Source organism: Cucurbita pepo, chromosome LG04, assembly GCF_002806865.2.
Source record: "Cucurbita pepo subsp. pepo cultivar mu-cu-16 chromosome LG04, ASM280686v2, whole genome shotgun sequence".
Lineage (NCBI taxonomy): Eukaryota > Viridiplantae > Streptophyta > Magnoliopsida > Cucurbitales > Cucurbitaceae > Cucurbita > Cucurbita pepo.
In genome coordinates this window covers 3147610-3166940 of record NC_036641.1, presented here as the reverse complement: position 1 = coordinate 3166940, position 19331 = coordinate 3147610, and the positions used below count along the sequence as shown (strand labels likewise).

General features: G+C 33.5%; 2 protein-coding genes and 1 non-coding gene across 3 annotated transcripts; 2 read left to right on the top strand and 1 right to left on the bottom strand.

The window, feature by feature from the left end:
* Positions 1-1142: 1142 nt before the first annotated feature.
* On the bottom strand, positions 1143-2905 carry LOC111792755 (protein JINGUBANG-like). The gene has a single exon (XM_023674331.1). The coding sequence runs from the start codon at positions 2840-2842 to the stop codon at positions 1445-1447; it is 1398 nt and encodes a 465-aa protein (XP_023530099.1). The 5' UTR covers positions 2843-2905; the 3' UTR covers positions 1143-1444.
* Positions 2906-8907: 6002 nt separating this feature from the next.
* Positions 8908-9878, top strand: LOC111792783. Its single transcript, XM_023674367.1, has 2 exons — positions 8908-9517; positions 9838-9878. Exons 1-2 carry the CDS (start codon positions 8977-8979, stop codon positions 9870-9872), a joined length of 576 nt encoding a protein of 191 aa, XP_023530135.1. The 5' UTR covers positions 8908-8976; the 3' UTR covers positions 9873-9878.
* A 5211-nt stretch (positions 9879-15089) lies between these two features.
* LOC111794153 lies at positions 15090-15206 on the top strand. The gene has a single exon (XR_002815044.1). It is a non-coding gene; the product is annotated as a U5 spliceosomal RNA (small nuclear RNA).
* Positions 15207-19331: the final 4125 nt, after the last annotated feature.

Here is a 19331-nt window from a genome sequence, read left to right as displayed (position 1 = left end):
CCCTTTTAGTGACCCATGGCAACGACAGATCCTACGCCCAAAGAGAGCAAGAACTTACCAACTATTTGAGGTAATTGGGGCCGATTGATTGTATGCCGACCAATTTGGGAAGACAATCTGAACCAAGTTCCTTTCGGTTTAATATCTCTCTCTCCGGGATGCCTAAACTTCAAAATTCAATGAGGGAAAATACTCAGTTGCTACAACTGAATGCAGCGTGTGAGCTCTATTTTTCGGTCCGTTTGATACTAACCCTATTTTGGATTTCGATACTAACCCTATTTTGGCTTGAATTGTGACGTATTAGAGAAATTTCAAGAATTTTGAATCTCTTAACTCATTGAAAAACTAGTTCAGAAAGACACGAATTTTGAATCTCTTAACTCATTAAAAAACTAGTTCAGAAAATCTCTTAACTCATTATCTCTTAACTCATTGAAAAACTAGTTCAGAAAGACACGTATCATCCATGTAAGTAGCACATGGACTTAAAGCAAGCAAGTAGCACATGGACGCAAGCAAGTAGCACATGGACTTAAAGCAAGTAATATGGCTTTGATTTCAACCGTGACATCGGTATGACAACTCTAGAGAGATGAATAAGAACTCGACCAGCTCCACTCTCAAAGTATCTCTCAAAATATCTCTTGAAAATTTAAATAAACACTATATAACTCTTTTTGTGGGTTTAAGAGTAAATTTGATCCTTTTATCGGAAGGTTATGTCAATGAAGTCCATGATTAATTAATTTTAGATTAAGGATAAAAAAGTCATATAATTTTCTTTTATATATATATAATAATTATGTAGGGGAGAAAGAGGGGAATGCGTTTCCATTTATGACACAAAGTTTTCAAAAAGTCAATGAAGATTAAGTCTTATAATCTCGTTTTTTCAATAAATAAATTTTTATGAAATAAATAAAATTATCGTTAATATTTTTCAATAAATACGGGTAAGTTGAGAATGGGGTATAATTAAAAAAAATAAATAAAAATAAAAAATAAAAAAATAAAAAAATAAAAAAGTGTAAAAGGAATATTACAGCTTTAAATAACTTGAAGGATAAGCCATAAGACATTTGTGTCCCTATGTGGCGTAAAATTTATGTACAAAAGAAAAGAAAAAAATATATATATACGCAACTCTTCCGACACGACACACAAATAATGTATGTCCATATGTCGGCTTTACCCTTCCAATTTCAAACATTAAATTTTCATTTTCATATTCACAAAAAATCAATTATTTTAAAAAAAAAAATTAAAAAAAAAAAAAAACTGCTTTCGGCTTATCGATTCAAAGAATCCACGTGGCGGATTTTCGTTGGAGCACTGCATTCCATTTCCGTACACCCTTCTGCACCATATCTGACCTTCTTCAACTACCCCAAGCGCCATGCAAATCGGAACGCCCAGTACTTTCTTTTCTGTTTCGCCTTTTCTACTTGTACGGCCGCTCCGCTTCCCGGAGCTTGAACAGCTCTGGCGCGTTCTCCGCCACTCGCCACACCTTCACCGACCGATCCAGGCTTCCACTGTATACAATCCACCGTCGGCTACTGTTATAGAGCTTCCTGGCTGCGGTTTCCTCCGGCAGCGATGGTGATTCTTCTTTATCTTCCTTAACCGCTAAGCATTTGACTGGACCTGCGTGGCCGGTCAGAATCGACAAGCATGTATGAGATCCGCTATTCTCTTCTCTCCGCCAAACGCAAATGTTTTTATCTGCGGATCCGCTGAACATCATGTTTCCGGCCGTCGCTAAACAGAGCACCGCCAGTTTATGGCCGCGGAGGATGCCGCCGTGCGACAACTGCTTCTCGCTCTCCCAGTAATTCACCACTCCATCCGACGAACCGCTGTACAACACCGCCGAATGCCGATTCACCGCCAAGGCCGTCACCGCATTTTCCTGTTTCAGTAACACATGAACCAGAAAATGCTTCGTACCTTTCCCCTGCATCTCCCTTCGCCAAACCTTCACTGTTCCATCGGCAGATCCAGTGAAAACAAGGCTTTCTAATCCCGATGCGACGGCGTTCACGGCGTCATCGTGAGCGCTAATTGATTCTAGACATTTCGAATTCGAGATTCGCCAGACCTTCATCGTTTTGTCCCAAGATCCAGAGTACAAAAGCCCTAACTCTTCGTTCAAGCTCATCGATGAAATGGCGTCGAAATGCCTAATACGAAGGACGTTGTGATGGCGACGAACTTTCACGTAATTTCTCGGATTCATCGAGCTCTTCACGAATTCCTTCAATGTCGGTAGGCTTCCAATTCGGCTATGAGATTTCGGATTCTTCGACGAAACTTTCCAGATTCGAATTTTTCCGTCTTGATGTCCGGTGAAAATCCTGTCTGCGCAGAAGATAATCGATTTCACTAATCCACTACTCGATTTAAATCCTGTATACTCCTTCAAATTCTTCCACACGCGAATGTTCTTGCTATCCGATCCAGTGTACAACAAATCCCCTGCCACAGCCAACGAATACACATGACCTTCCTCTCTAACCAGAGATCCAATCAATCCATTCCGAGCGTAAAATTCATCATCGTACAAATTCATCCTCGACGTAACAATCCAGGGCGATTTCGAATACGGAGAAGCCGATTGATTCCACGGCGACATCAAGGACGGCGAAGCGTCACTACTCGCCGGCGATTTGTGGTAGTTATACACCGGACTCACCGCACTGCTATGCCGTGAAGAGAACTCGTAATCGCTACCGGAAAAAATCGCCGGATCGGACTGCAAGTACGCTCCAAATCGCCTTCGATTTAATCTGCCGGGCCGCTCCATCACCATAGCTCCTCCGCCTTGTGCGCCTCTCATTGAAGAATCGAAACCGCAAGAAAATAAATCGTTTGAAAAATATTAGAATTGTAAATGAAAATAAATGAAAATAGTTTTGGAATTATTTTCTCAAATGCAGGGAGAAGGGAAGGTGAATATATACATTGTGAGGGAATAGGATTCTGCCACGTGGTGGAGAGAGATAAAACTATCTTAAGGAACCGGGATACCGGGGGTGCCAGTAACAAGGTAGATGAATTTGGTGATAGCCGGTAAAAGACCCACGATTTTATTTTCATTTTTAATTATTACTTTTTTTTTTTCTTTCTTTTTTGCGGCGTTTAAACTCCACACGTTAATTCGGGGGCACTGAAACGGCGTCGTTTCATTGTGTGTTTATGGACCAGACATCCGGTCGGGGGAATTTGGATGGTCAAATATTGGAATTGGTAAACTGAGTCAACGAATTAAGAATATTAATTTTATTTTGGATGTGTTATTATGCTCTTTAATTTTATTTATTATAAGCATAAATTCTCATAATTTTATTTTTGGTCCTTTAAAAGTTTAAATAAATAAAAATAATGTCACTCATTTATATATTTATAATTTTTTTTTTAATTAAATTACGCGAGACTCCAATCATCCTGTATATATATATTTTTTATATATAAAAATTAAGAAAAGAATAATAAAGGTCAAATTAAAGGGAAATAGAAGAAATTAAATTCGAGCTTTTACACATGTATAAAAGTCAAGTTTGTTGGCTAAAAAAATCACCCCTTAATATATATATATATATATATATATATATATATATATATATATATATATAATTTTGGCTACATAAAGAAAATGATTGATATATGAAAATAGAAAAGATCAAATAAGGAAAATAAAATGAAAAAGGTTTGTCATTTTGTACAAATAAATATTTTTTAAATATTTTTTTTCTTTTGTTTTTTAATAATTAAGTATATTTTATGTGACAATAATAACGAACTTATTTTTGTTTGTTTTCCACCTTAAAATTGAAAGGTAGGTTCATTTCTTAAAATATTGTGTATTTTAGTTTAAAATTTAGAATTTGAATTTTCTAAATAATATCTAGAAATATATACCTCTTTCTCTCTAATTATTAGGAATAAACTTTTTATTTTAAGAGAGAGAAACCTATATAATTTGGTCATTAAATGATACCATTGTCGTTCAAGCTCAAGTTTGAGCTATAGTTTCAAATTCTTCAAAATTCAATCAATTTAAACTACTCAACTCAAACTATAAACATTGAGATTGGATTATTATTATTATTATTATTATTATATGAATTAAGTTGAATTATTTTAAAAAATTAGGTAATTCAACTCCATTCATTCAAAAAATAAGGTTATAATCCAACTTTATCCTACCATATTTTTAAGGTCACAATGATGATTAAAAATATTTAATATTTATAATTAAAATTAATGATACACCCTGACTACTAGTAAATATTTAATATTTTAATTATATCAAATTTTAGTTATTAATATAATAAGTAATAACTAACCGGAAGACTATCGGAAAAAGTCAAACTGAGCCATAAATGGGATTAAAAAGTCGTGTGGTTTGGTGACCCATAACCTTCACTTTTTATCCCTCACCACTCAAAACCATTCTATCTTTTTCTCCAACGCCGGTTCACTTCCTCCAACAAAATCCTAATCTCAAATGTCAACAACGCCTCTTAATATTAGCGCCACCACCCCACGCGCCGCCGCAGCCTCTCCCACCCCTCTCGACTGCCACGTAGCATATTTAAATCACTCTTTTCAATGAGTCTCCTCCACGTGGCATTGTGCGTCAGCGTGACTGGACATGTTCGTGAGGGTTCAATGGAAAGGGACAATTTCTGTTCTGCAATGATTGAGGATATTTGTCACTACACTCCGACACCTGGCGTCTACCTTTTTTTCTTTTTTTTTTTTTTTAATTTATTCCATGAATTAGGAATATTTCAAATTTTTTAATCTATTTAATTAATTGTAGCATAAGTTATTGAATGAAATATGTATAATTTTACATAATTAAACATTTATTGAGCACTTTTTTTTTTCTTTCTTTTGAATGAATTATTAAATAAAATAATATAAAGTATTGATTAAAAATAATAAAAGCGTTCATATTTTATTAATATATGGACTGATGGAGAAAACTATGATCGTAATTAATTACTAAATAAATAATCCATTTTAATTAATAACTATTATATATGTGTTGTAAAATTAGAAATAAGCGAAATATAATTAATCATAATTTTCTAAATTTTTTTTTTTTAACTTTATGATAGGATCACCAAAATTGGAAAAAATAAATTGAAATAAAATATATAGGAAATTATTTATTTTGAAAATTGTAATTAAATTGAGAAATAATTGACCATTTATACTGATAATTTTAATTGGCGGCTAAGTGCCCCTAGCAAAATGAGGTGACATAAGCAAGAGATGCCCAAATTGTCACCTATGTTACATGCATTAAATATAAAGACTATATATTATAATTAATGTGGGGGGACAGCTGGTGTATGAAAATTAAGTGTTAAATTCGTATATTTAATATTAATGCATATAGTTTGTAAAATGTGGTTACTATAATTATTCACCCTTTACCACCTAGTAAGTTTTTGGAAGATAAAATCAAAATTACCCTTCAACTTGATAAGGCCTATCAAATTAAACCCTAGTTTAATTTCAATTTCATTATTTATTTTAGTTTTTATATATAAAAAAAAACGTAGGTTGAAATTTCATAAATTTTATATTAATATATGTTTCATATAATTACAACAAGTTCAACGATGACATGTTACGTGATAAAATCGACGTCTATTATTTTGATCAAAATTAAATTACAATTTATTGGATAAACTTAAATTTATTTGCAATGACTTAATTGTCGAGTACAATTAATAGTATTTGTTAGATAAACACGACTCTCCACGATAGTATGATAATGTCCACTTTGAACATAAGCTCTCGTGACTTTGCTTTGGGCTTCCCCAAAAGGTCTCACACAGTATCTACTAACGATGAACTTGGACCATTATATATGGTATCAGAACCATCCCCGGTATGCTAGTGAAGATGTTGAGGTGAACAATATCGACTTGAACGAGAAGATTCCTACTTTTGATTTATTTTTTTGGATAGAGTGTCGTATAAGTTTACATTAGAATTTTAGTTAGGATAAAAATATTGGAGGATTAGTCTAAATATTTTTGGGAAAAGGAAGTAATTGATATGATTAAAAAAAGAAAAAAAGAAAAAGGAAAAGGAAAGAATGTAGGTGACGTGTCAGTTGAGAAGGGGTGGATAAGGAGTCTAAATTTGATGAGTAGGACGTGGTGAAAGATGAGTTATAGACCCATTCCTTCTCGAAGAACACGTGGCAGAATTGTAGAGTGTGTTTAATTCAATGTGTACCTAAAAAGGTTTTCAATGCCGAATTTAAGATTCTTTGAAATTTTTCCTTCCAAAATGGTTTGAATAAATCAACAAAATACCATTTATTCCTCTAATTATTTATTTATCTGGATTTACCTATTTTATTATTTTTATTATATATGTTTATTAGGAAATCTTCTTATAAATTATTTATTTGAAAATAATATTAACAGTTAAATAGAATCCAGAACTTAAAAAACATATTATTTATAATATATTTATTAATGAATAAAGTTAAATATTTATTTACATAAAATTTTGATAATATTAACGTCTTAATTTATTTTATTTTGGATAAGCTCAATTAATTATTAATTGATCTTAGTTTACAAAATTATTTTAATTATAATAAATCAATAATAATTTTTTAAATATATATATTTAATTTATTTTAACACCTACTAAGGTTTGAACTTAAAAGTACAAATTGTACTACAAATCAGTTCATCCTCGGGATTTCACGACTCTTCGTCTCCCTCTCGTTTTTTATGTTTATAAACTCATGATCATTCCCTAAATTAGGGGATGTGGGACTTTCACTTTCATCATCCAACACCTCCATTTGAACAAAGTACGCCTCCTCCTCTTAATCGAGTCGATTCCTTGAACAAAGTACGCCTCCTCCTCTTAATCGAGTCGATTCCTTTTCTTTTTTCTTTTGGAGTTCTTTGTTCGAACATCTGTACCAATCTATTGACAAACTCCTTTTCTTTTGGAGTAGTTTTTTGTTCGACATCTGTACCAATCTATTGACACAACTGACTCCTTTTCTTTTGGAGTTCTTTGTTCGACATGTGAGGATAGATTTACCAATCTATTGACACAACTAAGTTTATAGGGTATGACTCTAATAAATACCATTTGTAACAGCCCACCATATCCACCGTTAGCAGATATTGTCCTCCTCGGACTCTCCACAATGGTATGATATTGTCCACTTTGAGTATAAGCTTTCATGACTTTGTTTTGGGCTTCCCCGAGAGGCCGCATCCCAATGAAGAGAGTATTATTTGTTTATAAACTTATGATCATTTTCTAAATTAGCCGATGTGGGACTTTTATCATCGAATAAGGACCATAATTGTTTTGGCCTTTTTTTTTTATATTATTATTATTATTATTATTTGGGTAGTTACATTTTAGAACCTTTATTAAACATGAACAAAATTCTAAAAAGATAATGATTGTTTTAAAATAATAGATTCTAGAACAAAAAAAAAAAAAAAAAAATTATATATTCTTTTTAAGACACTAATTTTTTCCGATGAACAAGTGGAAAAAATTAATAGTTTATTTTGTTGTAAATTTTAATAATTAATATATTTTGTAAATAAGAAAAAGGGAGAGAATAAAAGTTGGGGAAAATGAATAATATAGTTTTATACATTTCTTTTAAATACAAGACATCACAACCAAGATGAAAATGATGATAACACCAACATGTTTTTCTCTCACATATCATTCAAAAACCCTAATTTTTTTTATAAGCTCGGGTGTAACATTTGTAATGGCCCAACTGACACAATATCTACCACTCAAAAGTGTGGATAGATCTTAAAATATTATTACTCAAGAAACCATACAGAATTAAGAATGAGAAATAGAATTGAGATAGAAGGTTCATTCATATTTACCAACTAATACCTCCAAATAAATAAAATATAAACTAACTAAATCTTGAGAATAAAATAAAATATATCACTAATCAAATATTAACTAATGAGGAACATCTTCATTAATTCAAATTATCAATAAGTTCACTAAATTCTCACAGCAACTTTATTGCTAGCAAATATTGTCTTTTTCGATTTTCCCTCAAAATTTTTAAAAAGCTTCCACTAGGGAGAGGTTTTATTAAGAGGATATTTTGCGGTGATAATTAGTTAGAATATATCTCAGATATTTAGGGAGTTGTTAGTATAGATTTGATTAACGGTATATTTTATTTATTTACCAGATTTAGTTAGATATATATTTTTTCTATTTTTAGGTATTAGTTGATAGTTTGTATCCTATATAAACGTGGTAAACCTGAATGAAGATCATACTTTCGATCCCAATTCTATTTCTATTTCTCATTCTTAACATGGTATCAGAGCACCGATCTTGGTGTTCTTAAATATCAAAATTTCCTTTATGGCGGAATCAGCCAAATCCAGCTTCAAAATTTCGGATGTTGATTTAAAACATCCGTACTATATTCATCACTCTGATCAGCCAGGATATTCACTTGTTCCAATCAAATTAAATGGAGCAAATTATCAATCCTGGAGTAAATCAGTTATGCATGCTCTTATTGCCAAGAAGAAAATTGGCTTCATTGATGGCACAATTCAGGAACCGTCCCAAGATGCAAATTCAACCGAATTCGAACTCTGGAATCAGTGCAACAGTATGATAATATCTTGGTTAACTCATTCCGTTGAAGCAGATATCGCTAAAGGCATTATTCACGCCAAGACAGCTCATCAAGTGTGGGTTGATCTTCACGATCAATTTTCACAAAAGAATGCTCCAGCAATTTTTCAAATACAAAACTCGATAGCAACGATGTCACAAGGAACCATGGCGCTGTCAACATATTTCACCAAGCTCAAAGCACTCTGGGATGAACTGGAAGCGTACCGCACACCATTTACCTGTAATCAACGTCAAATACATATTGATCAACGCGAAGAAGACAAGTTGATGCAATTGCTCATGGGGCTCAATCAGTCTTATAAAACGGTGAGATCTAACATATTGATGATGTCTCCATTACCTAATGTGAGGCAAGCCTATTCATTACTTGTACAAGAAGAGATGCAGCGTCAGGTAACTTCCGAACCTACTGAGAATTTCTCGATTGCATCAGCAGTGCAAAAGAAAACAATATATTCAAAATTCGCCAAGGACAAAAAGTGTGAACACTGCAATAAAAGTGGTCATACAATCAATGAGTGTCGAATTCTTAAGTTTCACTGTAACTTTTGTGATAGAAGGGGCCATACAGAAGATCGGTGTCGACAGAAAAATAATTCTGGAAGGACAAGACAAGACAATCAACACAATAACCGTGGCTATCGATCATCTGCAAATATGGCCGATGTTTCACAGTTGAATACAGAAGAACAGTCACCTAATTCCATTCCAAATTTTTCTTCTGAGCAATTACGACAGATAGCACAAGCCTTATCTGCAATCAATCATCACCCTTCTGGTAATTCCGACAATCACGTCAATGTTGCAGGTTTGCTTCCCATATCTACATTATCTATTAACTCTGCGAGTTCTAATTCATGGATTCTCGATAGTGGAGCTACGGATCATATAGTATCAAAATCTTCTGTTATGACTGAACCAAAGGCTGCCATCATGTCTACAATAAATTTGCCTAATGGAGAGACAGCACGTGTGTCACATACTGGCAATATTTCCCTTAGCCCTAACCTTCAATTAAACAACGTTTTATGTGTGCCTTCATTCAATTTAAACCTAATGTCGATCAGCAAACTTACCAATAACTTGAAATGTTATGTCACCTTCTATCCTGATTCTTGTGTTATGCAGGACTTGGCTACGGGGAAGATGATTGGCTCGGGTAAACAATTTGGAGGTCTCTATCATATTTCTTCATCTCCAATCAAATCTTCAGCTCATCAAGTATCTCAGTCATCTGATTTGTGGCATTTACGCCTAGGTCATCCTTCCTTTTCTCGTTTTAAATTTCTAGCTGATCAATTGCATCTTAATAATGCGAGTTATTCTCATAATTGTAGTATCTGCCCGTTAGCAAAACAAACTAGGTTGTCTTTCCCAAGAAGTTCAATAACAACCCATTCTGCTTTTGATCTGATACATTGTGATGTTTGGGGACCACATAAAATTCCTACCCATTCTGGTTTGCGTTTTTTTCTCACTATTGTTGATGATTTTACTCGATGTACTTGGGTTTTTTTAATGCAACATAAGTCAGAAGTACATCATTTGTTAATGAACTTTGTTAAATTCGTTCAAACTCAATTTCATACTACTATCAAGATAGTTCGATCAGACAATGGGACTGAGTTCCTATCTTTGCAACCATTCTTTACTTCTTGTGGTATTGAATTTCAGCGCACTTGTGTCTATACTCCACAACAAAATGGAGTCGTAGAACGCAAGCATCGCCATATCCTAAATGTAGCTAGGTCTCTTCTTTTTCAGTCACAGGTTCCACTTAATTTTTGGGGAGAGTGCATTTTAACGGCTGTTTATCTTATAAATAGAACGCCATCACCATTATTATCTAACAAGACACCCTTTGAAGCACTCTACAAACGACCACCTACATTTCATCATCTTAAAGTTTTTGGTTGTAAATGTTATGCAACTATAGTACATCCTAAGCAAAAATTTGAACCTAGGGCAACTCCTTGTGTTTTCGTAGGATATCCTTGTGGTCATAAAGGTTACAAGTTGTATGACATGCAATCTCACAAATTCTTTATCAGCCGTGATGTCAAATTTTGTGAAGATGATTTTCCTTTTTCATCAGCTTCACAAACTTCGACATTAGTTCCTTCGACTCCTATTGTACCACTTCATGATCCATCCTACTCAAACATCCATCCTCCACCTTCTATTCCTTCACCTCCTACTCCTCCTTCACCTCCTATCCCTTCACCTACTACTCCGTCGTCTCCTCCACCTTCTCCAGATTCGCCCACTAATTCCAATCCTATCCCACCTGATACATCAGCTCCACTTCGACGTTCTACTCGTACTAAACAGCCTCCAGCTTGGCATAAGGATTATGAGATGTCTTCTGGAGCCAATCATTTAACCTCTAGCTCAAGTCCCGGCACTGGCACCAGGTATCCCCTTCATCATTACCTTTCATTCTCTCGTTTTTCTCCTACTCAACGTGCTTTTCTAGCTCTTATTACATCCCAGACAGAACCTAAAACCTATGACGAGGCAGTTGGCGACCCGTTATGGCAGCAGGCTATGAATGATGAAATTGCAGCTTTGGAACGTAATCATACATGGTCTCTCGTTCCTCTACCACTTGGTCATAAAGCTATTGGTTGTCGTTGGGTGTACAAAATTAAATACAACTCTGATGGTTCTGTTGAACGTTATAAAGCTCGACTAGTAGCAAAGGGATACACTCAGGTTGAAGGTATTGATTACACAGAAACATTTTCCCCTACAGCGAAACTTACTACACTTCGTTGCTTACTCACTGTTGCTGCTGCTCGAAAATGGTTCACCCATCAGTTGGATGTTCAAAATGCCTTTCTCCATGGTAATCTAGACGAGGAAGTTTATATGTCTTTACCACCAGGTCTTCGCCGACAGGGGGAGAATACAGTATGTCGGCTCCATAAATCTCTTTATGGATTAAAACAGGCTTCTCGCAATTGGTTCTCCATATTTTCTACAACTATACAAAATGCAGGCTACACTCAGTCCAAAGCAGATTACTCTTTGTTTACTAAGAGTAAAGGTACTTCTTTCACTGCAGTTCTAATCTATGTTGATGATATTCTGTTGACAGGCAATGATCTCGAAGAAATTCAATATCTCAAGACTAGTTTACTCCAGAAATTTCTTATCAAAGATTTAGGAAATTTGAAATATTTTCTAGGCATTGAATTTTCTCGATCTAGAAAAGGAATTTTTATGTCTCAAAGGAAGTATGCTCTAGACATACTTCAAGACACAGGTCTTACAGGAGCACGTCCAGACAAATTTCCTATGGAGCAAAATCTGAAACTTTCTTTAACTGAAGGAGAGAAGTTGAATGATCCAAGTAAATACAGACGGTTGATTGGCAGATTAATATATTTGACCGTCACTAGGCCTGACATAGCTTATTCAGTTCGTATGCTTAGCCAATTTATGCATGAACCAAGAAAACCACATTGGGAGGCAGCTCTTCGAGTTCTGAGGTACATCAAAGGCACTCCTGGTCAAGGACTTCTACTGCCATCTGAAAACAATTTAAGATTACAGGCATATTGCGATTCTGACTGGGGTGGTTGTCGAACTTCCAGACGATCTATTTCTGGGTTCTGCATTTTCCTCGGAAATTCAATTATTTCTTGGAAGTCTAAAAAGCAGACTAATGTGTCCAGATCATCAGCAGAAGCCGAGTATCGAGCTATGGCAAATACTTGTTTAGAGTTAACTTGGTTAAGATACATTCTTCAAGACTTGAATGTTCCACTGTCCGAACCAGCATTATTATATTGTGATAATCAAGCAGCATTACATATAGCAGCCAATCCAGTTTTTCATGAACGTACGAAACACATTGAAATAGATTGTCATATAGTTCGAGAAAAGTTACAAGCTGGAATCATCAAACCGTGTTATGTTTCGACCAAAATGCAATTGGCAGATGTTTTTACTAAAGCTTTGGGAAGACAGCAATTTGACTTTTTGAAGGACAAGTTGGGTGTGATCGACATACACTCTCCAACTTGAGGGGGAGTATTAAGAGGATATTTTGCGGTGATAATTAGTTAGAATATATCTCAGATATTTAGGGAGTTGTTAGTATAGATTTGATTAACGGTATATTTTATTTATTTACCAGATTTAGTTAGATATATATTTTTTCTATTTTTAGGTATTAGTTGATAGTTTGTATCCTATATAAACGTGGTAAACCTGAATGAAGATCATACTTTCGATCCCAATTCTATTTCTATTTCTCATTCTTAACAGGTTTCCACAGCCTTATAGAGAGAACGGTTCGTTCTCCTCTCCAACCGATGTGAGATCTCACAATCCACCTCCTTTTTGGGCCAGCGAGGATGTTGACACTTGTTTCTCTCTCCAATCGATGTGGGATCTCACAATTCACTTGAGGGCCATGTGTCCTTGTTGGCACCTGTTCTTCTCTCCGATCGATGTAGGACCTCACAATGGTACCATTCGTAATGGGTTAAAACCTATTTTATCATGACAACCTTACAATGTGTTTCATTTTCATCCTGAAAATCTTCAACCCAAATAAACAACAACTACATTTTCAACTGGTTAAAACCTATGTTATCGACCAAAAAGTTAAAATTTGATCTTCGGTCACACCATACAATATAAGAATAATATCCATAGTTTGTAACCCAGTTAGGCATAGATGAAACAATTTTCCAAACTCTTGCTTTCGTTGTTTGTGGAAGGCATCTGATACTTCACTTTCTCTCTTTGTTTTTCTTAATTTTGGAGGAAGGGATGTGAAAAGATGAATAGAGAGGTATGAAGGTTGTGTTCATCATGATTTGGTGTTTGTAGGGTTTTGAATCTTTTTTTGGAGAAAAGGTTATGTGGGTTGGATTCTTGTTAGTGGAGTATGGGCATGTTGGTGGATATGTTTTTTACTAAATTATTGAAGTGTTTTTGTTTCCAAAAGCATGAGAGAGCTTGGAAGGACCATCTAACCATGTCGGAAAAGGAGCAAAGGGTTCGAGTTCGACTAACTAATCAACTATCGTTTGATATGTTCAACATTCCTCGAGGATTCATGTAGCATTGGTTAAAAAAATTAAACAAAATAAGTTTATAAGTTTATAAGGCCTAGAGGGTATGTATATGAGCTCGCCTGGTGGCTCCATGTGCGAAAGTATGCACATCCAACTCTACCCGAAACTGGAAAGAGCCTAATGTCATGTTACGATTCTAAAGGATAGGTCTCAAACTTGTTATGTGTGCAATTGCATTACTAACCTCAACAGTGGGGTGACTTACTGGTTAATTTTTAAAATACTCAAACCATGTGCTACCCTTATATTTTTTAGGTAAAGGTAAAGCTCCTGTGCACGGATGATGGTAAATGCTGGAAAGACCATGGAAGTCAACATACACCAATACTATGCATTATTTTACTTTAGTAGTGAATAAATGGTTTATTTATATTTCATGTTAAAAGACGGTTATTTCAAAATTTTTGTTCTTAAATTAAATGTGTAAGTCAATAAGTGTTTATTATGAATTTCCGCCTATATGATTAAAGCTACACGTGGTGACATTACTAATTTAAGCAAGAAAATTAAGTGCCATACAATTCAGACCAAGATTTTGAAGTATGAATATTATACCTAATAACCTCGACATTCTCGTGGCAACATAATCACTTTACTTGTCTTAAATTGTTGACTATCTACTTAAACCAACACACGTAGTTTTAGTATATGTTGTCTTTATTCACGTACTTTTTAAGAAAAAAATCTCTTGAAATTAACAAAACATGCTTAATTTTAGAGTTTCAATCCATTGAGCCACTAATCAAGATTCACTTATTTTTTTTTATTTATGTTTTTTAACCATAGTTTCATATCTTCAGGATCACTCTCATTGGAACGTGATATCGGTTCATCCTTGTATCTCTCTTTGGATATCCCGTGATACGTAGAAAATCAAAGCTACTATTTAGAAGAAAAAAAAAACTAAAAATATATATATAAGTGACACAAGTGTTGTTGCTTTCAATTGTGAAACTACAGCTTAGCTTCTTTGCTACCACTTTGATACCCATTTTTCATACTTAAAACTATCCTTTATTTGAATTGCAATACTCATTAAAAAATCAATGATATTACTTTATTATTTAGCAATATTAGGCATAACTATTTACAAAAGAAATAATAAAAACAAGTTTAAGCCCAATGAAGCCCACATTACAAAAAATTGGGCCACGATGTTTTAGCCCAAGGAAGCCCATAACTCTTAAATGGGCTGCGGGTTAGAGAACTCCCACATCGGAAATTCGCTAAGCTGCGTAAATGACGAACACCTATAAAAGGAGCATCCAACCTTGGTACCAGGCACTGAGCCGTGCGGTGAGCACAGAGCGAACTATTCTTTCGCCTTTTACTAAAGAATACCGTGTGCTCGCCGCATATAGCGGCATACGCCTATTTTTGGAGGGGTGCCCCGTGCGGGAAACTCCTGCAGCTTGCAGTTTAAATTTTCATTACTAAGCTTATTCTATTTTCTTGTCCGCTTCTACTCTAAGCTCATTTCTTATTATAATTGTAATTTTAACTGAATGCTCATAAAATAATGGATAAAATTGATGACATTTCAAATATTTTTAGAGCTTCTCTACGTTTTTCATGTGAATCAATCATTGAAGGTTGATATGTCCAAGTGGTTAAGGAGAGATTTGATTTGAAATTTATTGGGCTTTGCCCGCGTAGGATCGAACCCTGCTCTTTGCTCTTGATATTGAAATACATAATGAACGAAACCCTGCTCTTTGTTCTTGATATTGAAATACATAATGAACGAAACCCTGCTCTTTGCTCTTGATATTGAAATACATAATGAACGAAGATACATATTACACCATTATACTGTGCGCTCCCTTCCCTCAATGTCGGCATACTATTTTGTGGGCAATTCTCAAGCAGCAACTTCTTACCCTTATCTAGATAAGTTCACTACTAGAGGTTAGTTGGTGAGCTCCAACCGGCAACTTCTTGTAGCTTACACATCGTTAGGCTTGTTCAACCATTGAACCTCACCCAAGAAGAAAATAAAGAAAACTCTGATATAATGTGATTAGTTCAGTCTTGTTCGATCAATTCAGTTTGATTGGTTCGATTTTGTTCGGTTCAGTTGGAACAACCATATTCAACTTAACTAGATCGTTTCATTTATCTTCGATTTCGTAACTTGTGTAGATCATAATAATTTGTAGTAGGATTTTAAAGCTGGACCTAAAGACAAAACGAACACAATATTTTCACATCCTAAAATTTTCATGAGGTTAATAGCAATTTGGAGAACTTTTCATAAGTTCAACTTGAAAATCGAATGTTAAATACTATGAACTGCTATACCATAACACAAGCTATTATTTTAGCAAGTCTGATGAAAATGAAACATTACGTTATGTTATATATCTATATGTATAATTTAATACTCATTATACATGATGTTATATGTTTACGAATTTTTTTATAAGGCCGTCAATTAACCTCTAGCAATAAACTATCCATACGGATAGGATCGACATTGTACTTCATGTAGATGGTATTATGGAGTTACTATTTAGAAACTATTAGACGGTAGCCAGCTAACCTCGACCCGTGAATCATCTAGATTCATGAAAGGTTACAACTTAAGCAAGTATTTTATTGGAAGCATGGTGTCCCATTTGGTGTGTCGGTCTCAATTCCTCATCCCAAACAACACCAGACAATGCCTCATTAATTTAATTTATCCATGGAATATTTAATCCAATTTATTTCATTTTCTCCAAAAACTTCAAATATATATCATCATGCACAATAATTGTGTATTTTTTTAATTATTTTGTCAAATAAATATTCTTTTAAAATATAATAATTTTTTGGATACCCATTATTGAAAGGGTTGCCCAAAGTGAGGAATGCTTCAAACCTGATTACCCGCTCCCAATTGGTACTTCCAACCAGACCGACAATTGTTAAGATTGTTCAACGACACCTAGATGAACACAAAGAATGTGACAGAGAAAATGCAAGGAGAATTCTACCTAAAGATACCAACTATAAATATATGGTTCAACTTACTATATATAACTTTATTAGATATAACGTATATATAATATTTACGCTATATAGGTTTACCAGATATAACTTTTTACTATACATGACTACTTACTATTTATGGTAATTTACTATATATACTAAGTTATAAATAACCTAACAACAATGATGACTGTCTGTACTTCTTAGTTGCATCTACCTATTCTCCATAAAAAAAACTCAAAAACCAGTTACCAATGATAAACAACATATAATAAATCACGATCAACATCTTGTTAGATGTTGATCAAATTAAAGATAAAAGACAGAACCATGATGAAAGATTTATAAATGGTAGAAACTACGACAAAATTGAAGAATTTTTTTTAAAATAAAATTCGAGGGAACATAATCAAAAAAGATTTTGTGGAAGGGATTCAATTCGAGCTCATTTATTCCAAACATTATAAATACTATTTTCAAATTTAAATATTTGGCATACTTTTTTCCTAATAGTATTGTGTATTTCATACTTGGAGTATAATTGTTATATTTACAAAATTTAAAATTACACAATAAATTACACAATTTTCTTAATTAGTTTATATATATATTTTAAACTAATTAGAAAGTTGAATTGGGATATTTGATTTCTTAATTAGGTTGTGTTATATTTTAAGGAAGTATTTTCAAGTGGTAAGTGAGTGAAGGAAATATGTCAGCACGTCCGACCGTCTCCCTTTTTTTGTTTACAATGTGAGATCCATGTGGGACCTTGTGACGACTTTTGGATTGTTCTCTTGTGAATGTGAATGTGTTTACATGATCAAGTAATTTTATTCCCAATATTTGACTTATGATAAAACTACAAAATCTAAAACAATGAGTTACACTTATAATTGACTGATTAAGGTTGTTATTAATATTCTTAACAAGACATTAAGGTTGTTATTAATATTCTTAACCAAACCAATGATAACTAAATGTTACAGGAATAAGAGTTATTCTTGTATAATATTTGGTTGAGATTATCTCAGTATAGTAAATAAACACATGATTAACCTTATGATGACACGCTCTAACTCACTAAAGTAACATAACAATAGAAATGTAAGGATTCAAAAATAATAATAAATAAAATAACAACTTGCGCGGACGTCGGAAAATGCGTGAACGCCGGAGAACCCATGCCTCCAACGAACTCATGACCATACCTCAAATCCTACACTTTAGCAAACCCTTAGATCTCACCGGTAAGAAAAGGCAACACGGAATGTCGAGAGAAAAGGATGGATGACGGACAATTTTGTCTCGTCAGACATAAATGACGACGAAACAGAGACTTTCAATCTAGCAAACGAAAGACGAGCAAACACTTAGAGGATTAACACGACCATTGTTTTGGAAAGATGAGGGCGAGCTCAACGAGTTTAACATAGTGTCAGAATGTGTAATAACAGCGCCAACAAGGATGGGTTTAAGAAAAAGAATAATGTCGGAAAATCTCACTTTTTTTTTTTCCAAATATATAAGGTATTACAACGCCATGGAAGAGAGGACTAACGAGCCAAGGAACACCTTGATGCACGTGAGCAATTAGGCCAAAAGGATGAATTTGTTGCTAGAACAACTCTTTTGTGTTTAGGTTCGAACCTTAGTACGTACCGATGGAGATGAGATGATATGGGAAGATTTAGATAAATAATCTGACAACTTAACTTGAAAATAGACGGTTGAATAATCGCACAAACATCCATTTTAATTATAAATATTTTAATTTCGTCTCGCTCTTTCTCTAAAAATGAAAATTTTTATAGTATAACAAACGCATACGAGTGTATCAAGACTAAGTATGAAAAGATCAAAGTTAACCTCATTTTCTTATAACTTGTTGAGATATAATATTTGGATAATATATTAGTTATGAAATATATCTTAAATATTATATTTCAATATTCTTTCTTCTAGGATTTGATTTATAGTATATTTATTTTATTTTTAATATTTAATTAGATTATATTTTCGTAGATATTAGTGGGTAGCTTATGTTCTCTTTAAAGATTATGAATATAATAAGAACACACACCTTTCATTCCAATTCTATTTTTCATTCTTAACATGATTCAATCTTAGCGCACCCCGATAACCATATATTAAAAGTGTTGTTTATTACAATGATGATGATAATTCCTAAATTTTTTGAAAACGTTAAAAAATTTATTGATATTGGGATACCAATTTAAATGAATATTTTTATTTTTGTATCTAATATAATTTTTTTAAGAAAATGGAAACTAGAATTAATTTAACATTTTCTAAATATATTTCTATAATTATTATATTAGGGTATGGTTACGAGTAATTTCATTAAAATAATGTTTTTAATGATAATAAAAAATGTAATATCATATTAAAAAATGTAAACGCGATCCACGAATTTATTAATTTATCATTTTTTTTGTCGGGTTATTATTGCTATTATTATTATTATTTTGCGAAACAAATTTTAATAATCGTGTTTTTAAATTTATCATAAATATTTCCAATCTCCAATAGAAC